The sequence below is a fragment of the Corvus brachyrhynchos genome, unplaced genomic scaffold, assembly GCF_000691975.1.
Source record: "Corvus brachyrhynchos isolate BGI_N302 unplaced genomic scaffold, ASM69197v1 scaffold2266, whole genome shotgun sequence".
In the NCBI taxonomy this organism is placed as follows: domain Eukaryota; kingdom Metazoa; phylum Chordata; class Aves; order Passeriformes; family Corvidae; genus Corvus; species Corvus brachyrhynchos.
The window spans coordinates 70,059-88,526 of record NW_008238429.1 but is presented as its reverse complement, the minus strand read 5'-3'; the positions used below and the strand labels follow the sequence as shown (position 1 = coordinate 88,526).

General features: G+C 42.2%; 1 protein-coding gene across 1 annotated transcript in view; it reads left to right on the top strand.

Annotated features, from left to right (window-relative positions):
* The first annotated feature begins 2,648 nt into the window (after positions 1-2,648).
* GOLGB1 (golgin B1) overlaps positions 2,649-18,468 on the top strand; it is a 37,762-nt gene continuing 21,942 nt past the window's right edge. The window contains exons 1-11 of the mRNA XM_017736431.1: positions 2,649-2,809; positions 4,801-4,897; positions 5,514-5,666; positions 6,416-6,568; positions 10,223-10,375; positions 11,297-11,419; positions 11,848-11,961; positions 13,663-14,074; positions 14,728-14,819; positions 15,165-15,261; positions 18,447-18,466. Coding sequence (XP_017591920.1) covers positions 4,808-4,897; positions 5,514-5,666; positions 6,416-6,568; positions 10,223-10,375; positions 11,297-11,419; positions 11,848-11,961; positions 13,663-14,074; positions 14,728-14,819; positions 15,165-15,261; positions 18,447-18,466 — 1,407 coding nt within the window. The 5' untranslated portion in view covers positions 2,649-2,809; positions 4,801-4,807. The remainder of the gene's footprint in view (positions 2,810-4,800; positions 4,898-5,513; positions 5,667-6,415; positions 6,569-10,222; positions 10,376-11,296; positions 11,420-11,847; positions 11,962-13,662; positions 14,075-14,727; positions 14,820-15,164; positions 15,262-18,446; positions 18,467-18,468) is intronic.

Genomic DNA, 18,468 nt, shown 5'->3' with positions numbered 1-18,468 from the left:
GGAACCCAGCACGGCGCTCCAGTGCTCCCTGTCGCTCCTTGTTTCTCTTGGAACCCCTCTGCACAGCATGCAAAGTTTGGCCCAGGGCTTGTGTACAGCAGCAGTGCCTTTAATGCGTGTTTGGTTTTAAACGAAGGGAAATGCAAGGAATTAACTTCGTTTATGTACAATAAACTTATAATAGAATAAATTAGGGAAAAACACTATCAGTTCTTTCTTTGCTATGACTGATACCTAGGGATAGAAATGCCTGGATTTACACCCTGCTCACTGCAGACTCTGCAGACTAGCAGCAGGCTTAGGCTGTTTGAGTCAGGGATGTGTATTTCAGAGGAAAGGCGCCTCCTCCACATCACTGTTGGTAGTCCCAGTGATCAAAGTAAAGTCTCCCCAGCAAAAGTTCATTAGTCATAGGAATGCTGATCAAAATTATTTTCCACTACAGCTAGAATGTAGAGGATCCTGCCTCACAGCCTGAGCACAGCGAGAGTCCTTGTGTTCTGCTGCTCATTACAGAGATGGGAATCCATATGCCAGTGTGAGTCTGGGAGAGCAGCAGTCTTGCCTCTGAGAGCTGCAGTGTTTGCTTTATTGGGGTGAGGCAGTGAAACACAGAATAACTGTCCTTTTCTGTTTGTGGGGAAAGTAACTGGCTGGCATTGTGTAACACCAGGATATTCCTGCCACAAGTCCTTGAAGCTAACGAACAGGACAGCCACCACCCTCTGTGCAGACTGTTGGCTTTGGGTCAGCATTTAAAGCTGTGTTATGCTTGTTCCTGGGTTTGTTCTCAGGGAGAGTTCAAAGAAAGCAGAGCCAGGCTCTTTACAGTGGTGTCTGGTGACAGGATGAGTGGCTGTGAGCATGAACTGAGACAGAGGAGATTACCTCGATCATCAGGAAATGCTTTTTCACTGTGTGGGTTACTGAGCAATGGCACAGGTTGTCCAGGGAGGTTGTGAAGCCTCTATCCTTGGAGATATTCAGAAGCTGCCTGCACAGTGATCCTGGGCTCCTGGCTCTGGATGGCCTGTTTGAGCAGGGAGCTTAGACCAGATGACCCCCTAACTTCAGCCAGTCTGTGGTTCTGTGATAAGATTCTCCTTGAGCCTTTTATTTGTTGTCCTTCACTGAATTTTCTCCAACAAGTTCCTACCTGTTATTCTGGGGAGCCCAGAACTGAACGCATTACTCCAGACATGGCCTCGCTAGCACGCAGTAGAGAGGAAGGATCACCTTCCTCCTGACAGTGCTCCTAATGTAGCCCAGGATGCTGCTGGCCTTTGTCATGAGGGTGCATTGATGACTTAGGTCAGTTGTCTGCTGCAATTCCGAGCCTCTCTCTGCGGTGCTGCTTTACAGGGATGTGTTCTGAGGGATGCTGTCCAGAGCAGTGGCCCACCTAGGCCCATTTTTCCCTCTTTCCTCTACATAGACAGCAAACCTGTTCTGTTTATAGAGTTGTAGAATCACTTTTTGTTCCCCATTCACATGCCTTGCCATATTCAGCTGACCTGAGAATATAAATTAAAAGTGAATTCAAAAGACATGAATCTCTTAGACTTGAGTTCAGGTTGTTGAAGTCCTCATCAGTGCAAATAGCTGCAGATGGTTCCTCTATTTGCATGTTGGGAAGGCCAACTGTGAGCCAAACCCAGCAAGGCTTATTAGCTTGCGTGCAGTATCAGGTTAATGTGGCCAACCTGGGCAAAGGCCAAAGAATATTTTCTCAATCCAGGTATGCATGCTTGAAACTGTTAATACCTGTAGCATGCAGATATGTTCTGAGGCCCATGCAGGTGCTTAAGTTCTGAATATTTTTCACATTTCTAATACCTCTTCTAATAATTCATCTATTGGTTCTCTTGGTCCCAGCCACATATTGTGCATTTGTGACTTTAGAAGCTGTGGCCTAATGCTCAGCTGGAAGATCAGATCCATCTTCTTCAAGTATTGGAGACAGTTAGAAAGAGGCATTCTTGCATTTGGATGGCTGTTTTCTAAAATGCACCGCTGCCAAGACAGCCGGTTCGGTTCCTCATTGGGGCATCGTGGGAGTGATGGTTTACAAAACCATAAATACTTTATTATTCTTATAATGGATTCCAGACATTCCAGGTCTCTAAATGAGTATCTCATATTACCGCCTTGGTAAGCAGTTGATGTCGTCAACTAGGAAATCTCCCTAGCAGGAACTGTAAAGCTGTACTGTTCTGGAATTCCATGCCTCAGTCTCCCCCAGGACCAGCTGAGAAGTGAGCAAAGCACCAGGACTTGTTTCATTGACTGTTGTGTTGTTGCAGAACGTGAAAAATCCTGGCATTCTGACTGTGTTTCTGGAGGAGTTGCATCCCCTTGAGTTCTTTGCAGGAGCCTGTCTGAGGCCTGGCTTCTTGCTGCGTGTCTTTTTGCTACACCGACTGCTGCTCGAGCGTTTTATTCCATCGACTGAAGAGACTGAGCTTGTGCTATGCAGTGTGAGAAACCAGGGCATGTCTGCAAATCCATGTTCCCAAACAGAGCAGACTTTTCACTTTTTCTACTTATTGCAAGTGACTCACGAACAATCCTGGAGTGTACCGTGTACGATGAAGGATGGGCTTATTTCTTTACTATTGAATAATTTATTTTCCTCTTCCCTTTTTGTTCTTTTTCACTTCTCTCTCCATCAAAAGTCTTGGTTCATGCAACTTGTCAGTACTCAAGAGATAAAAAGGAGTGGCATGAAAGACCCGTTTGTGAGTGCTCTACCTTGGAAGCCTTACTACTGAGTCAGCAGAACCCATGAGCTCCTTCGAGCACAAAACAGGTGAGTGTACACATGCTCTTTTCTGCTATTGAGGCTCTGATGTGTATTGTCATGTTTTCTACTTCTGCAAAATCAGGTGGCTGCTGCAGAAAAATAGTGCACTGCTCCGCTCCAGTGTCAATATTTTCACACATTTAAGTGGCAATCTAAGACCAAAGATTTCCTTAGTAAGACAAAGGAGGTCAGGAATCTGTGTAGCCAGCTTCAGAAGCCTACTTTTAGTGAGGCAGAGACATCTTGTCATATTAAAAGATTCCATTTGATGGAGATAATTTTAATAATGTGAACTTGATCTTATAGCTAATGAGAGTTTGCCTAGTTTCAGCTTGCACTACTGGAGCTTCTGTAATTGTTCAAATGGTTTTGCCACTTACAGGCATGGACCGTTCCGGGGCCTTTCTGTTCAGAGTTGTCAAATGTCACATGTGACCTCTTTTTATAGAATACTAGAATGATGATTCTGTGGTTCTTAAGGGATTTTGGGAGTTCAGTTGGTCAAATACTTTGCTCTTAGCTTGTCTAACATCAAAAATCAGATCAGGTTGCTATGAGCCTAATACAGTATTTTAACATCTTCCCTGTGCATTTTTTTCCCTGATTGAAATTGCTTGTGCTACGACTTGTGTCCTCTGCCTCATGTCCATCTGATGTGGACCTCATAAGAGGAGTGTGGCTCTGTCTTTAGCTCCCTTATAGGTGGTTGTAGGGAGGACAGCAATTGTATCCCACTCTTCACCTGCTGTTCTCAGGGCTGAACAAGCCCAGCATTCTTATACTCTCTATATGCCTTGTAGCCCAAACCCCAGTCATCCTGGGGGCTGTCTGCTGTACTTGATTCAGTATTTTGGAAGTGGCCACTCTACTTCAAATGAAGTCTTATAGGTGTGAATAGAGAGGAAGGAATAATTGCTGCCTGCAGTCCTACCAATACAGCTCAGTATACACCTGACCTTTGCTGTGAGTGCACTGGTGGCTTGTGCCAAGCTTGGCCACCGTACACTTCAAGCTTGTCTTCGGCATCACAGTTGTACAGCCAGTTGCTCCTTAGCCTGTACCACTCATGCTTTTCCCATCCCAGGCATAGGCTTCTGCCTTTCGTGAGCTTCACGATGTTTCTATCCATCTATTTCTCCAGCCTGTTGATATCCTTCTGGTTGGCAACTCTATACTTTGGCTTATCAAAGGCTCATTCAAATTTGATGAATTTACTGATATGGAGTGCATCCCATTGTCTTAGTTAATAACAGAGAATTTAATTTGCTGCTCTCCCCGAAATGACAAGTTATATGTTGCTTGCTGGTACTGTTGCGTGTTTTTCGGCTCTTCACTTCCACTTGCTGGATTAGTTTGGCTCCTGAATTTCAAGGAAAGGAAAAAAGGTATGCTAAGCAGCAGCCAGAGAATATATGTCCTCTCCAGATTATTCCCCTATGTCAAGGTCCTGTCCCGTCCCGTATGTGACATGTGGAGATCTCATCATCTCTCTAATGCGACACACTTGCATCTTTTAGCAAACTTCAAGGCTCGGTCCATTATTTCCACTACTTATTAGCAGAAGGCTGATTTTGTTACAGGCCATGTTTGGCCTGTAGAGAAATTACTTCATTTAACAATCACCTTTCTTTTCAGTGAACTGAACAGATCATGGTTCTGTAATGTCATTGTTAAGAAAGATCAAGAGTGAACTATGAGGATGACTTGGCATCTGGTATAAAAATGTATTTACATGTAGAGCAGTGAAGGAATCTTTGTCTGTCTTGACACCAGCACATCCTCTGCTTTAATGTTCAGAGGGTCCGGCTGCTCCTGTTAACATGACCTTTTTTTTTTTCCTGAGGTTTTACTTTGACTTGTCTCTCTTGGCAAAGGAGACAAATTCCCTGCAAGCCTGGTCACCAACTGTTGTAACATTACAGATCAGCATGATGGAGCTTATTCTTCATAGCAGTTTTGACTCTGGAACTGTATTTTGACTCTTGGTTTTGTTTTAGGCTCAAGATGCTGAGCCGTTTGTCAGGTTTAGCAAGTACTGTTTTACAAGAACTGTCTGGGGAGGATGGAGATGCAGTTACTGAACCATCTATTGCTGTAAGTACAGTGTTATCTAAAGACTTTCAAACCTTACTGACAATTAGTTTGGGGGGTGTGGTTCATTATACTGCAGTGAGAACTGTCTCCTGCTTCTTCCTTGCTGAGCACTAGACTGAACTGTCATTCCACTCTGCTTTTCTCCTACTCCTCACCTCTTAAGTCAGCATTTCTGTTGGGCAGACCATAATCTCTTCAGTTTCCACATCTCAAGGTGATCCTAGGAAACAAACTGGAATTAGGGTGAAGAAAGACTCTTAAGGGTACTAGTGATTGTGTGTAGCAGAAAGGGAAGCTCTGTGTGGTTGGGTGACAGTGGGAGGCTTCATCTCTGTGCTGCCCTTTGGTATTGAGACAGTGGATAGTGTGTGAGGATGCCTCTCGTTTTAGATTTGTTCATGTGGTGGTCAGCAAGGTACTCTTTGTTTTTGTGTATTGGCTCGTGAGTTCTCTGAGCTTTCCTCCTGGTTTCATCTGTGTATTCCTGCAGGCTCCATGAAATGCCTGCAGGGGGCAGAACGCAGCATTTAGGAGTGGAGCTGGAGATATCGTGCGGATGCTCCGCTGCCAGCTGTTCATAGTTTTTTCCTTCAGAGCACTAATTTTGTTGTTTCAGGTACAAGCTTTGGAGTCAGAAGCAGAGAGCATGGAGGAGGCACCTGAGGAGCTGTTGGAGCGCCTAGCCCAAACAGAAAAGCTAGTTGTTCAGCTGAAGGATTTGATTCGAGAAAAGGATGCTCTGCTCCAGGAAAAAGAAACTGTACTCAAGGTACCATTTCTTTCTCTGGGGGCTGAGAATAAAATGCTGCTGCAGTTTTCTGTGCAAGCCAGTCTCTGGTTTTTTTTGAACATGAGATACCTGCTTGATGAATGGCATCAGTTCCAGGGAATTATTGGAATTTGAAGAATGGACCCTAATCCAAGAGATGCAGGATATCTTCTGTTAGTTTGATTGGGTTAATTTAGTCTAGAGTAAATAAGTTAACATCCAAGTTACCCAGCATTTTGTCTCAGAGCTCTTTGAGGTCCATGCAGATTCCCAGGGGCTCTTAATAAATACTGACACCTTGTGTGAGGTTGTTCTTTCCCTGCTTCAGGGTGTTTGATACAGAGTAGCCTGTGCTGCACTCATCCGCTAGTCCAGTGGTTTTATGGCACATTCCCGAAGGTTTGTGTTGCCTACCCTGTGGTATGGTGGTAGTGCGGTTACTTGAGATAGTTCTGAGGGACTGCATATAGCAGAGGAAGTCAAACTGAGTTTGTATTCACTGCTGGGTGAAGTCCCTGAGTGCTCTGTCCCTTGAAAGGAAGTGCTGGGGTAGAAGCTACAATTTTGGTATGTGCAGTGTTTCAGAACAAATTTGTTTTGCAGATGTGTTTTTAATAGTGCTGTTACTGGGGAGGCAGGGTTAAACAGAGTATGGCAGACTGACAAGTTGTGTAGCTTTTCAAAGTGATGCTTCTTGGGTGACAGCACTGGAGCCTGAGGTGCAGTCAGTTTGTGTCCTTCTCTTTCAGAAAGAGCGAGAGGCTGCAGATGCGAAGCTGATGAAGCTTAAACTTCAAGCCAAAGCCAAACTGGCCTCTCTGAACAAACGCATCGAGGAGCTGACAGAGAGAGGATCACCACTGCCTACACAGGCCTTAGCAGAAGAGCTGGAGTATCCCAAGGTTGGGAGAATGGGGCTGCTTAAAAGATGTGGCTTCTATTGATAACCTGGTACTGCCTGATGTTTCAGGTCACAGTGAGCCAGCAGGGCCTATTTGTCTTATTAGCAGGATGTTCACAGTTCCAGTAAGGATGTCTATGCCTGTGCTGTAGGAAGCCTGTCTGTCTAGCTCCTTGTACTGCAGATACCCTTGGACTGCTCAACTTGATCTCTTCAAGGGCAGCGGCTAGTTTCCCTTTGCATAACTTTGGTAATCCATTGTAGCCAAGGTCTTTCCTGTAGAAACTGTGTGTCTGTCTGAGCTTAGAGTTTCAAAATGTTACCTGTCGGGTCAGTGCAGCAAAAGTTGGCTGGAGTACAAGAATGAAGAGGTAAGGAGGTCATTGAAACTGGAAGGCAGCAACTTAAATATATATAAAAAAAATATATATATTTCTTCCAGTCATGTAGCTTCCTGAGCCATCATAAAGTTTTATGGTTGACAAACCATAATTGTGTAACACTACGTAAAAACTGAGGGGAAAGTATCCTCTATGAAGACATTAAAGAGGCTGTTAGCTACTGACCAGAAGCTCCCATTGGAGCTGGTAATTTTTGAAAACTTAACTATGTGATCAGCAGAACAATGTTTTCTTTAAAAAGTTGGTAATATTACACAAGGGAGATGGGATATAAGTCCAAAATGGTTTCCAGACATCAGATGATGTTCATTAAACCAGAGAACATAAAGGTTATTTCAGACATTGAAAAAAATATTAAAATATTATAGGAAACAATAAAAGGTGCATGTGAGAGCTGTCAGATGAGAGGTGACTACTAACAAAGCGAAGATTGGTTCTGTGACTTGTGCTGACTATCTTTGATTAGGAGCATCATAAAATCATAGAAATGTGCTTCTGTAATTCCCAATACCAACTTGAAAATCCTTCTCAATGCAAAGCACCATCTGGTTTCATACATGAAGAATTGGATGATCTCAAGGATTGAGCTAATAGAAAAATAAAATAAAATTTAACAAGTGTATGATCGAGCATTTCTGGTGTCATGACACTGTATACTGCAAGGTCATGGACAATATTCCCTGGCTGCAGAGGCCAGTGGAGACCATGGAGGCTGTTCAGCTGTGTCAATTGACATGGCTGTGCTGGTGCTGAGGCTCTTTTTAGCTTACCTATGTGCAGCATGTGTGTGTAACAGTCATGTGCTGTTACATGAGTTTGTGTAGACTTGCTGTTGAAGACTGGTGAGTGTTCTTGCTTCAAAATTCAAATTTACCAGTTGAAGAAGGCAAAATGAGAGAAAGCTTATCATCAGTTAATTGGTGCAACATCGATTTGAAAAAGAGGCCTTATCTTTTTTGCATACCGTTCTAGCTATTCCACTGAGAGTGGCAAGGCCTTGTGTGGAGTGTTGTCATGTTCTGCTCACTTGGAATCGGGAAAGAGAAATTCTGAGAGCCAGCAAGAGACTTTCTGTTGTCCCATCGTGTTAGCAGCTGCGCTTGGGAGACACTCAAATAGCTTGGTTATTTAGTCAAGCAAAGTCAGAGAGGAAATGTCTTTTTTTTTCTACAGTTGTATGAGGAAGGTGAGCACCAAGAAGGTGGGAGAACTGTTAAAGGATAATGCAGGTGAATGGATGAATGTAAATTAGTCATTAAGAAAAATGGCCTTCTAATTAGAGGAATGAGGGCTTGAGACAGTCTCCAGTGGACATGGTATGGACCACTGCCTTATTTGGTTTGGGTTAGAACATAGTTTGAGTGAAATTATGGTAGGGCAGTTATCTGCAATGCTACGTATTTGACCCAGAAACCACTAGCTTCTTTCTTGCAAGGTTAGACCTACTGAGAAGCTACAAAGTACTTTATTTACACTTATTTCTCCAAGTAGATGCTGTCTTGAGTAATGGGGGTATCTCCTAGACAGTTACACTGCCATTTGAAGGTGAAAATTCTAGGTTAGGGTTGCATGTTGTGCTGAAGTATTGAACATTAGCAAAGGGCTGGATTTTTTTCCTCTCTATGATGTGGGTCCTATGGGAAGGCTGTATTTTGAATATCTAATTAGTACTGTTGCTTCCTGGGCTTTTAGCAGAGGGCTTTATTTTGAGAAGAATGGAAATATCAGCTTATCTCTTTCTATCAGATAGTATTTGTATACAGAACAATTGAGGCTCCTCTCAAACTTTTAGAGTGGGTAAAGATAAATTATGTTCAGATATAAGAGTTTATATATTCTGTAAAAACATAATATTTAAGAGCTTGAGCTCTGGGAACTTTATGGCTGTGCTACTGTTCTTAATTGTGGCACTCTGTGTAATGGCCAGTGTAAGAGGCTTTTCCAAATCCGACTGTAAATGTCAATCCTGAGAGCTAATTACAAGTAAGCAAACTAGTCCACCCGTCTTCCCCCCAGCAACTCCTCTGCCCCAGTCTTATAAGTTATGTATATCCCTGGCTTCTTAGAGCTTCCTGCATTTCTGATCTTTATTTTTCTGTCCTGTTCTATTTCTAAACTTAAGCACAGTTGAAGCTTCCTTGTCTGTTCTACTTCCTGCCAAAGACCTTCTCTGTAGGTGAAACATCTTTTGAGGAACAGTAGCATCTTATTCTTATTACACTGATTCATAAGTACTTCTAAAAGCCTCCATCATTTTTTCAGGATGGGCTTAAGGACATAAATACTCTGTAGAATTCCTGTTATTGGTGGTATTTGACCAAATACCTGTCACAAATAAAAGAGATGCATTTTCTATATATTCAGTACAAAATACCCATCACTGAGTGCTCACAGTAGCTGGAAGTGCTGAGATGAGAATGTGGAATGGGTTTGTCTGCTCAGTGATGGGTGGTGTGAGGGACCTGCCCTGACCCAGGTGTGAAGCACAGCTGTGGGTTCAGGGGCCTGCCTTCACCCAGGTGGTTGAGAGACAGAGAGAAGAGTGCAGGTGTAGTGTGCTGGGTTGTCTGAGTAGACACAGCCTAAGCACATTTTATGTGAAATGTTGTTTACATTTCATGGTCATAAGCAGAGGATTAAAGTGCTTCAGAGTGGAGTAGAACTGGTAATTGTTTGCCTGTTCTCTTTGCTGATATCTAATAAGTTCATTGCTATTAATCCTGTAGTCTAAAGAGATTTCCATGGGCATTTTCTATAGTCTAGAATGTCTACCCCTTTGTCACATGGAGAATACTCTTCTATAGCTAATTTTAAAATGTTTTTATTTCGGGTATTAGAGAAAGATGTGATGTTAAAAAGCCTCACAAATCAGGGTAGTCATATAATAAATTATGTATTATAATGTATTTAATAATCTAATTTGCCTTAGTTTATATAGTGAGCAGTCATGGACTGTTAGCTGTTCCAAGTGCTTTGACACTTCCCAATTAAAGGTGTCTTGTGCATATCTACACAAAAATAGAGAAAATAGTTACTTAATATAGGACAACTTCATTTAAAGAAACAAAAGAAATGTGAAGTTAAGAAATGAAGCAATGTAGCAAAAATCAGCATCTGATTAGGAGTCGAGTGCAGTAGCATTCTAGTATCTTTTTAAAAATTAATTAATTTATTTAACTTATTAACCAGTAATACTGATAAGTTTACCTTCCCCTATTTCTCTTTTTCCCACTTGTTTCCTCTTGAAATGTCAGAAAAACGAAAATTCAAGTGAAGGGCACAGAGAGGAAGTGGAAGTACTGAAAGAGCAGCTCAGGGAGCAAGAGGAGACTGTTCAGGACCTGAAGAAACAGCTGGCTGTAGCCAAAGTGAATCTGAAAGATGCTGAAATCAAGTATGCAGCACAGGTACAGAATTTTTTTTCTGTTCATCAGTTTGTGTTTCCCACCTCACTGCTTAGACTAGTATGATAGAATAGAACAGTACTTACACAGCTGGTCTTCAACTCCCTTACCTCAGTTTTTTCAGTTTTGTTCCTCCTCAAATCACCCAGGTCCGTCAATTTCACTGCCTTTGGTTCCTCCTCTAAACATCACAATCCCCACCTGATCTTCACCTGCCCCCCTTCCTCTACCCCCAGGCCAGAGCCACCCTTGGTGCAAAAGGTGCTCTGCAGGTGAAGGATGGATTTCACCCTTGGACAGTGGGACTGATGGCTCTCTGGGGAGGGGGGAAACAGTGTCTGGAAGGGTCTGGATAGGGTGTGTACCTTCCTCTGAGACAGAATTTGGGTTCTTCCCTGTCTGCCCTTGCTGTTCTGTGATGGGTTTTGCAATAGCTGGGGTAGAGTGTTCTTCCAGCTGCCAGGCCTGCCATCGCCTGTCTGTGTTCTGCTGTAGGTGTGCAGGGCAGCTGCTTATCACAGAAGGTCACAGCTTTAATGTTACATTGTAGTTATTTATGGCAAGATTTTTGTTAATACTCTGAATTGCAGGTTTAGCTTTTGAACTGTGAATTGGGCTGCATCCCATACAATTAAAACCCCAGAAGTTTTATGAACTGTTAGTTATATACTAATTCTTCATCTTTGTAGATGAAATTCTATACTTTTCGCTTTCTGAGATCTGAAATACTATCTGTTATTATACAAATATTGGTAGTATAAAGACACTAGGTAAAAATACCATTTGACCAAGGTGATGTGTAGGGTTGTCAAGCTGAACACTCCATCACACACACAATATGCTGATGCATGTTGAAAGCAAGCCTGTGTCTGTCAGGTCCATAACCTTGTTGGTTTGTTTTTATTTTGTGGCATATGTTTTCAGCTGAGTTCCCTGCAGGAAGTGATTCAGGAGAAGGAAGCTCTCTTGGAAGAGCATGTGAAGCAGCATCAAGCTGAATTACTCAAGATGGTTGTCAAGTCAGATCTGGAAGTAGAGATGCAACAGGTATATTTGATATAATAATCATATCATGGGAGGAGGAAGGAAAAGGAATTTTACCAGAAGACACCCTGAAAGAACAGTTCTCATTAAAGTAACTCAGAAGGGATAAGAAGGAAGAGGCTGTGGTTGTTTGGAGTTTTTTGGAATGCTAGTTGGGACTTTGAGTCCTAGCTTAAATCTGCTGGTTTGCTATCAGTTGAAGAGAACAACAGTTGAAAAAAGTATTAAATTATTGTGCTCCAGTTCCCTGTTCATGAAGCAGTGTGAGCTCATCCTACTGCACCAGGGCTTCAGAATTGGTGTCAACAAAAATGAAGTAATTCAGGCTATTAAAGTAACCGTGTTACAAAAACGAGCTATATCAATGAAACCTGGGAATCTAAACTTGCATTAGCCTCCCCAATTATGGAACAGCCTTGTCTCTCTCACAGAACCTGTGTGCACTCCAGAGAAAGCTCGAGGAGCAGGAAGCAGCTCTGTTAGGACGAACTCGGGAGGTAGAATTGCTGCAGCAGGAGTTACACACTGCTGAAAAACAAAACCAGGTACCTGGTCATGCTTTTTATTGCTTTACTCTGTGTGTGTGTGTGTGTGTGTGGTGGGTGGGGCCTTTGTCAGTAGCTCGGAAGTTACCAGATTAGGTTTATTTTGGCATCAGATTTCTGTCATGAAATCAGCTGGGGCCTCCCTCAGGTCAGGTGTTAGAGCTGCAGCTCTGTGTGCACAGCTTACAGCAGGTACAGCCAGACAATGGGGTGCTGCAGCTGCCAGCTCTAGTGATCCAGGTCCTGGGCAAGTGGACAGGATCTACATCTATCCATATCCATCCTGCTGACTGTACTTTCAAAGCCAAATACACAAGCCTTTGCCAAAAGCAGAAGTGCCTAACATGGTGCTGCTGAAGCCTCAGTGTTTCTGGACTGCAGTGTCCAGGCCAGATCAGAGCAGAAACAGATATTTGGTATGTCTTGCTGAGAACTTGCTTATATGGTGATTGACACAATTCGTGGAGTGGGATTGTCTCCCACTTCATCAGTTCGAAGTGTGAAGAGGACAAGATCCAGTCTGTGCATACATGACTGTATATGCATGTGCTTCTTGAGACAGAATTAAGTACACTACCTCTTAAAAGGTTGGTTTGCAGATATAGAGGGTGAGTTTTTCCAATATCTGAACTTCTGAAAATTCTCCATCCCTTTAGAAGAGACTTACACTGAATCAGTCTCATATTTGTAGGCTGCATGATCTCCAGCTAGTCTAATTCTGAACCTCACTTTGATAATTTTTACACACTTGTGCCCCACATATTTTCTTTTCCTCTGTGTCCCAGCCAGGCACAATGGTGGGTCCTCTTACTACCAGGAAGAGGTAAAGAGCCTCAGTGAGCTGACTTGTGCTCACTACTGAGACTGCATTGCTCAGCAGGGTGTGGCATGGGGTGGTGGCGTGGATATCTTCATGACATGGTTGTTGGGATTCCTTGACTCCTCCTCAGTGTCTTTGACTTCCCTCATACATTCTGTGGTCTGAAGGCAACCTGGTATAGGTACAAACTTGAGGCCATGTAGCTGAAGCTTCTCTTTCTACCCATAAAGTAAAAGGAGCTCCTCATCATACTCCTTCTGAAATTAGCTATGCTGACCATCCACAGCTCCAAGAGGAGGAAGTTTGACAACAGGAGCTTGGGCAAGTGTAAGGTCTGTTTCTGTCTCATGGTCGCCTTTAATCTCTGGTCAGTGTCGACCAGCCTTCTGAGATCTTCCTTAAAGTAGTGGGTACTGTGTGGAGCCCTCTGTTACCACCAGATTCATATTTCAGCATTCCCGTTTCACATACACACTTTGGTTCTGTTCTTTTTTAATTCTACTCTGTAATTGTTGAGTTCTCCCTCATTTGTTGTAGCCCTTCCTCCCCTTTTTGGAATGTTTGCTTTCTTCTAAAAGAGAATTCCTGGCCACTGTTCTATTGGTTCTTTCCTCTAAATTCCCCTCCTCTAAATCAAGACTTACCTTTTCTTTACCACAATGATGAGTTGTTTCTCCCAGCATTGCTTTCTTGCAATCTCCAAATAGTGGGGCAGTTTCTTTCTAATAAATTGAAATTTCTGACATGTTTGTTTCCTCCCTTCTGCTACTCAGGTATTTTAAAAGGATTGAATGAAAACCTTAAAATATAGTTCAGGTGCTTTGCTTTTTCAAGGTATTTAACTAGCTGAGAGAGAAATTAATTTCTGTATCACTTTACAGACACTCCTAGATCAGTGCCAGAAGATGGAAGTGGATCTAAGCTCCATGAGGGATGCGCTAGATGCGGAGCGGCAAAGGTCTCAGGATCTCAGGGAGAAGATGGAGCTGGAACTAGCTGAGAGGAAGCTGTCTTCCCATCGCTTGCAAGAGGAGGTGCAGCGTCTCTCAGAACAGCTGGAGGAGGCAAGAAGAGCACAAGCTGAACTAGAGGTGAAGTATAAAGACCTGGAACAGGAACACAGGCTGGAGGTGGAAGACAAAAACCATCTGAGCAGTTGCCTTATGGTGTCTGAGCAAGAGCTGCAATGTGACCGTGTGGCCCTTAGAGCTGAGAAGGACCAGCCGAAAAAGGACATTGGCCAGCTCTTGGTGCGATCTGTGGAACATGGAGCTACAACACATGGAGCACTGGGTGAGCAAGCGTGGCGCTTAGGTGGAGCAGGTTCTCAGGAGCCTGAGTATCACTGGTCGCCTTCTCTTCGGCTTTGTTTTTGTAACGGCTCATAGGAATGGCTGGTATAACAATTCCTAATTGAACAAGAGCATAGGAGGGGTGGTGCTGCCTCAAGCTAAGGGGGTCCAATTCGATCCTACCCTTCTGTCTTTGGCAGCTGCAAGAGGATCAGAAGTGTGGGGCAGCTTATGTGGTGCTTTGCTTGTGTACTGTCCCAGCCTCTAGTCTTTTGAGGCTTACGGATTTCTTGAGCTGGATGTATTTCTTAATTGATTTTATTGATTTGTTGGTTTTTTCCATCAACTTATGTAAGTCCTTTTTAGATGTGCCATGTTCTTCACAGTCTGAATTTCTACTGAAATTATAAATAAAACAACCAAGAAAAGCAAACTACTATTTTCCCCATAGACCCGTGTTAGAAATAATGACATTGATCTTGCCTCAAGCTCTTATTTCAAATTGATTTTCTTCCAGCTTCTTTATGGCCCAAAGCTGACGCAGGGACTAAGAGATAAGGGATTTCATAAACTATTGTGCACGTGTGTAAAATGGGTGTAGTTTGGCAAAAAAGACAAGAACACATCTTAACTCCGCTTTTTCCCTTCTGTCAGATGAACTTGTACAGAAATCTGAAGAATTTGTCTGCTATCAGGATGAGCTGAAATCCCAGTCACAAGTGCAACTCTCTGAACCGAAGCAGCACGTATGATATTTTCAAATGATTCTCATTAATTTTTCCACTATATTTAGGAACTGAAGTCAAAATAAATGTCTATAATTCCTTTTTTTTATCATGCATTGCCTGAGAAAGGCTTTAATTAGTTCTCTCAGCTGATGGGCAGGCATGTTATGACTATAGAAGCCTGGAAAGAAGTAGAAGTCAATTTGAGTAATTTAGAAGTTGCCAATTGATTTTTTTTTTTTTTTTTTTTTTTTTTTTTTTTTTTTTTTTTTTTTTTTTTTAAAGTTAACCAAATGATCAAAGACTAATATGTATTTATAAACTGTATTAAAATTTATCTTTCTCCTCTCCATCCTGTTTAAACAGGATGAATCAACCTCACAGGAAAAAATAATAGATCAGGAAGACCAGAATGAGACTTCATTCCTACCCACAGAAAACTTGGAAAGACAGGAAACAGAAGGTTGTATGATTACCTTACCTATTTTAATATTCTTAATATATTTAAGAATCATTCTAGAATTAGTTTGTACAAAATAAGATATAGTTGAAATGGTAGCTTTCCCAGGTACAAAATACTGACAATCTGCAGGTGGTACTTTGGTGGAGGGGGGGAGTATTTTTGATAGCTTTTGCTGTAACAGCAAGGGGCCTGTATATATGCCACATATAAAAAAAACCCCCAGACAATTACATTGGTTTTGAGTGTCTGGTCATGTAGACTGGTAGCAGCAATACCACAACTCTATTGGAATTGTACTATAAAACAATGGATTCTCTGGTGTTTCCTTTAGGGTCTGGTGCACTATGACAGTAGGCTGTCTTGATTTCTGAGAAATAGATTCCTTTTGCTTCCTGTCATTCAAAGATAGAAGCTCTTCATAAGAATCCTGGTGGGGGAATAATCACCAATAAACCAGATTCCTACAGTCCTAGAACATCATCTTTCTCTTTTTTTGGTCCACAATCTCAGAGATGCAGGTCTTTAATGGACTTCAAGACATTGTTTAGAATCATGGCATGGTTTGGGTTGGAAGGAAGTCGTAAAGATCATCTGGTCCATCACTTCTGCCGTGAGCAGGGATATCCTTCACCATGTCAGGTTGCTCAGAGCCCCATCCAACTTGACCTTGAACATGTCCAATGATGGGCCAACTGGCAGCTTCTCTGGGCAACGCAGAGAGAAGCAGCCCTCTTGAAAGGGTGTGGTAAGGCCTCCCTGGAGCCTTTCTTCTCCAGGCTGAACAACCACAGCTCTCTCAGCCTTTCTTCACTGGAGACATGTTCCAGCCCTCTGATGATTTTTATGTTTTCTTCTGGGCTCACTCCAACAGATTCACGTCTGTCTTGTACAGGGGAACCCCAGAACTGGAAACAGTGCTCTGAGTGGGGTCTCACAAAAGCAGAGAAGAGGGTGAGAATTGTCTCCCTCAACCTGCTGCCCACGCCTCTTTTGGTGCAGCCCAGGATAAGGTTGGCCTTCTGGCCTGCAGGCACACACTGCCAGCTCCTGTCCAATTTTTACTTTACCAGAATCCCAAAGTCATCCTCTGTAGCCTGTTTTCAATCCATTCAGCCCACAATCTGTGCTGATACTGGGGATTGCCCCAGCCCAGGTGTAGGGTCTTGCACTTGGCCTTATTAAACCTTGCTCTGCACAAGGCCGCATGGCTGCATTCCTCAGGCTTGTCCAGGTCCTTCTGGATGGCATCACATCTCTCCAGCAAAATCAGCTGCTCAGCTTGGTGTCACCTGCAGGTGTGCTGAGGGTGCACTCCATCCAGCTGTCTCTGTCAGCAGTTAAGGCACTAAATAGTACCGGTCCCAGTATGGACTTTTGTGGGACCTGGTTTCCACTTGGATGCTGAGCCATTGACTGCAACTCTTTGCATGCAGCCAGTTCCTTACCCCACCTAACAGTCCACCTGCGAAACCCGTATCTCAGCAATTTAGTAGCAAGGGTGTTGGGGAGACCATATCAAAGGCCTTACAGAAATCCAGCTTTCGATCTGATATCATGCCCCAAGTTACAATTGAGTACATCCAAAATGCACCTGGAAAACTTTAATCAGCTTTCTTAAAAAGCATCTCCTCCCTCTACTGAAAGGAATTCCACCTGAAAAATGCAGTGACTCAGAGCTTTATTATCATGTTACTTAAAACATCCTTCCCAATGCATGTTTAGCTGCATGTTTACTTCAGAACAAGCTGCTGCTGTTGTTGTTGTAATTCTGTTTCCATTGGGTGCATTGAACACTTGATTGCTGACATTTTTTTAGATCTTAAACACTGGGTGATGTAATTTCTTTAAAAATCTACCAAAATATTAAATGAAACGTAAAAAATCATCATCTTTTAAGTCTGCTCTATAGGTTCTAAATACTTTGTTACTCCTTTTTGTCCCATGAATTGTCAGTCTTAGCTAAAGTGGGATGCCTAAAACTGCCCACCGTAATCCATTCCTAACTTGAAAAGAATGAAATAAGGATTTATAGTTACCTTATATTTTGCAATTTCTGATGCTTTTCAAGCAGACCTCAACAAATGCCTTCAAATTTCAAGCTGTCATTGTTTGAAATGTAAAGATTCTTGAAATCCTTGTAGTCTTTCCATTTCCACGGGTTTAGCAGTGCATTATACCAGAATATCTATAACTCTCTTTACATCCATATGAATTCCTTGAAGTTTTCTTGAAGCAGCTCTTTGAGTGATTGAAGGTCTCTCCTCCTGCTACGTAAGGGAACATTGTATGAGGCTTTCCATAGTTCAGTTGGTGGAAAGACTACAGTATAGTATGAATCAGTAAAGGAAAGCCATTATCACAGAAAACACAGACTGTCTTCCAGTTGTTAGAGTTCACAAAACTGATTCATTTGAGCTTCCTCAACTTCCATAATACTTAGCAAATACAGTTTTGTATAATCAGTTGTATGTAGAGAAGTGTTTAAAGGGGTACAGAAGAAAACCTTGTACTGTATGTTGATGGTGTGTGTGTCTTCTCTGCATGCTCAGAAGTGAAAAGTACAGAAATTTGAATGCCTAAGAGAACTGTTTTACTTGGTCCTGAATTTTATTTTGCATATATATTAACATATTTTTCATACCATCATTGGTAGTTAATGTGTCTACAAAAATGGGGCCCATTTTTTAATGCTTCTAAGTTGGTATTTCTGGGGAAGACATAGTATTTGTTGCTTTACTAGCTCCTATACTAAAAAACAGAGGCATCACTTAATACTTTAATTAGAACTGAGAAGGAATTACAGAATGTGTTTTTCTTGTAAATTTATAACAATTTCTCATTTTATTTTTTCCAAATGAAATTTGAAACATTTTGCTACAACAGTTCTTTCTCTCCTCTCCTTTATAAAAATGTTTCTTAAAACTTGAATCTCTATTACCTGTCTTTCAGTATGTCTGTATGACAACAATTGTTCTTTTCTAAAAGCTGCTTAAAACAGCATGTTGTTTATGGGGTTGCCTCTAAAAAAACTAAACCCACATTATCCAATGACAGTGTTATGTATCTCCATTAACTGTTATTAACAGCCACGTGTCCTTTCTCTAAAGCTCCTGGAAGACTATCCCATTTCTGTCTAAAGCAGAGTCTTAATTTTCAAAGAAATTTTTTGTGTTTGAATGTTTCAGAAATTCTGCATTTGCAACTTGT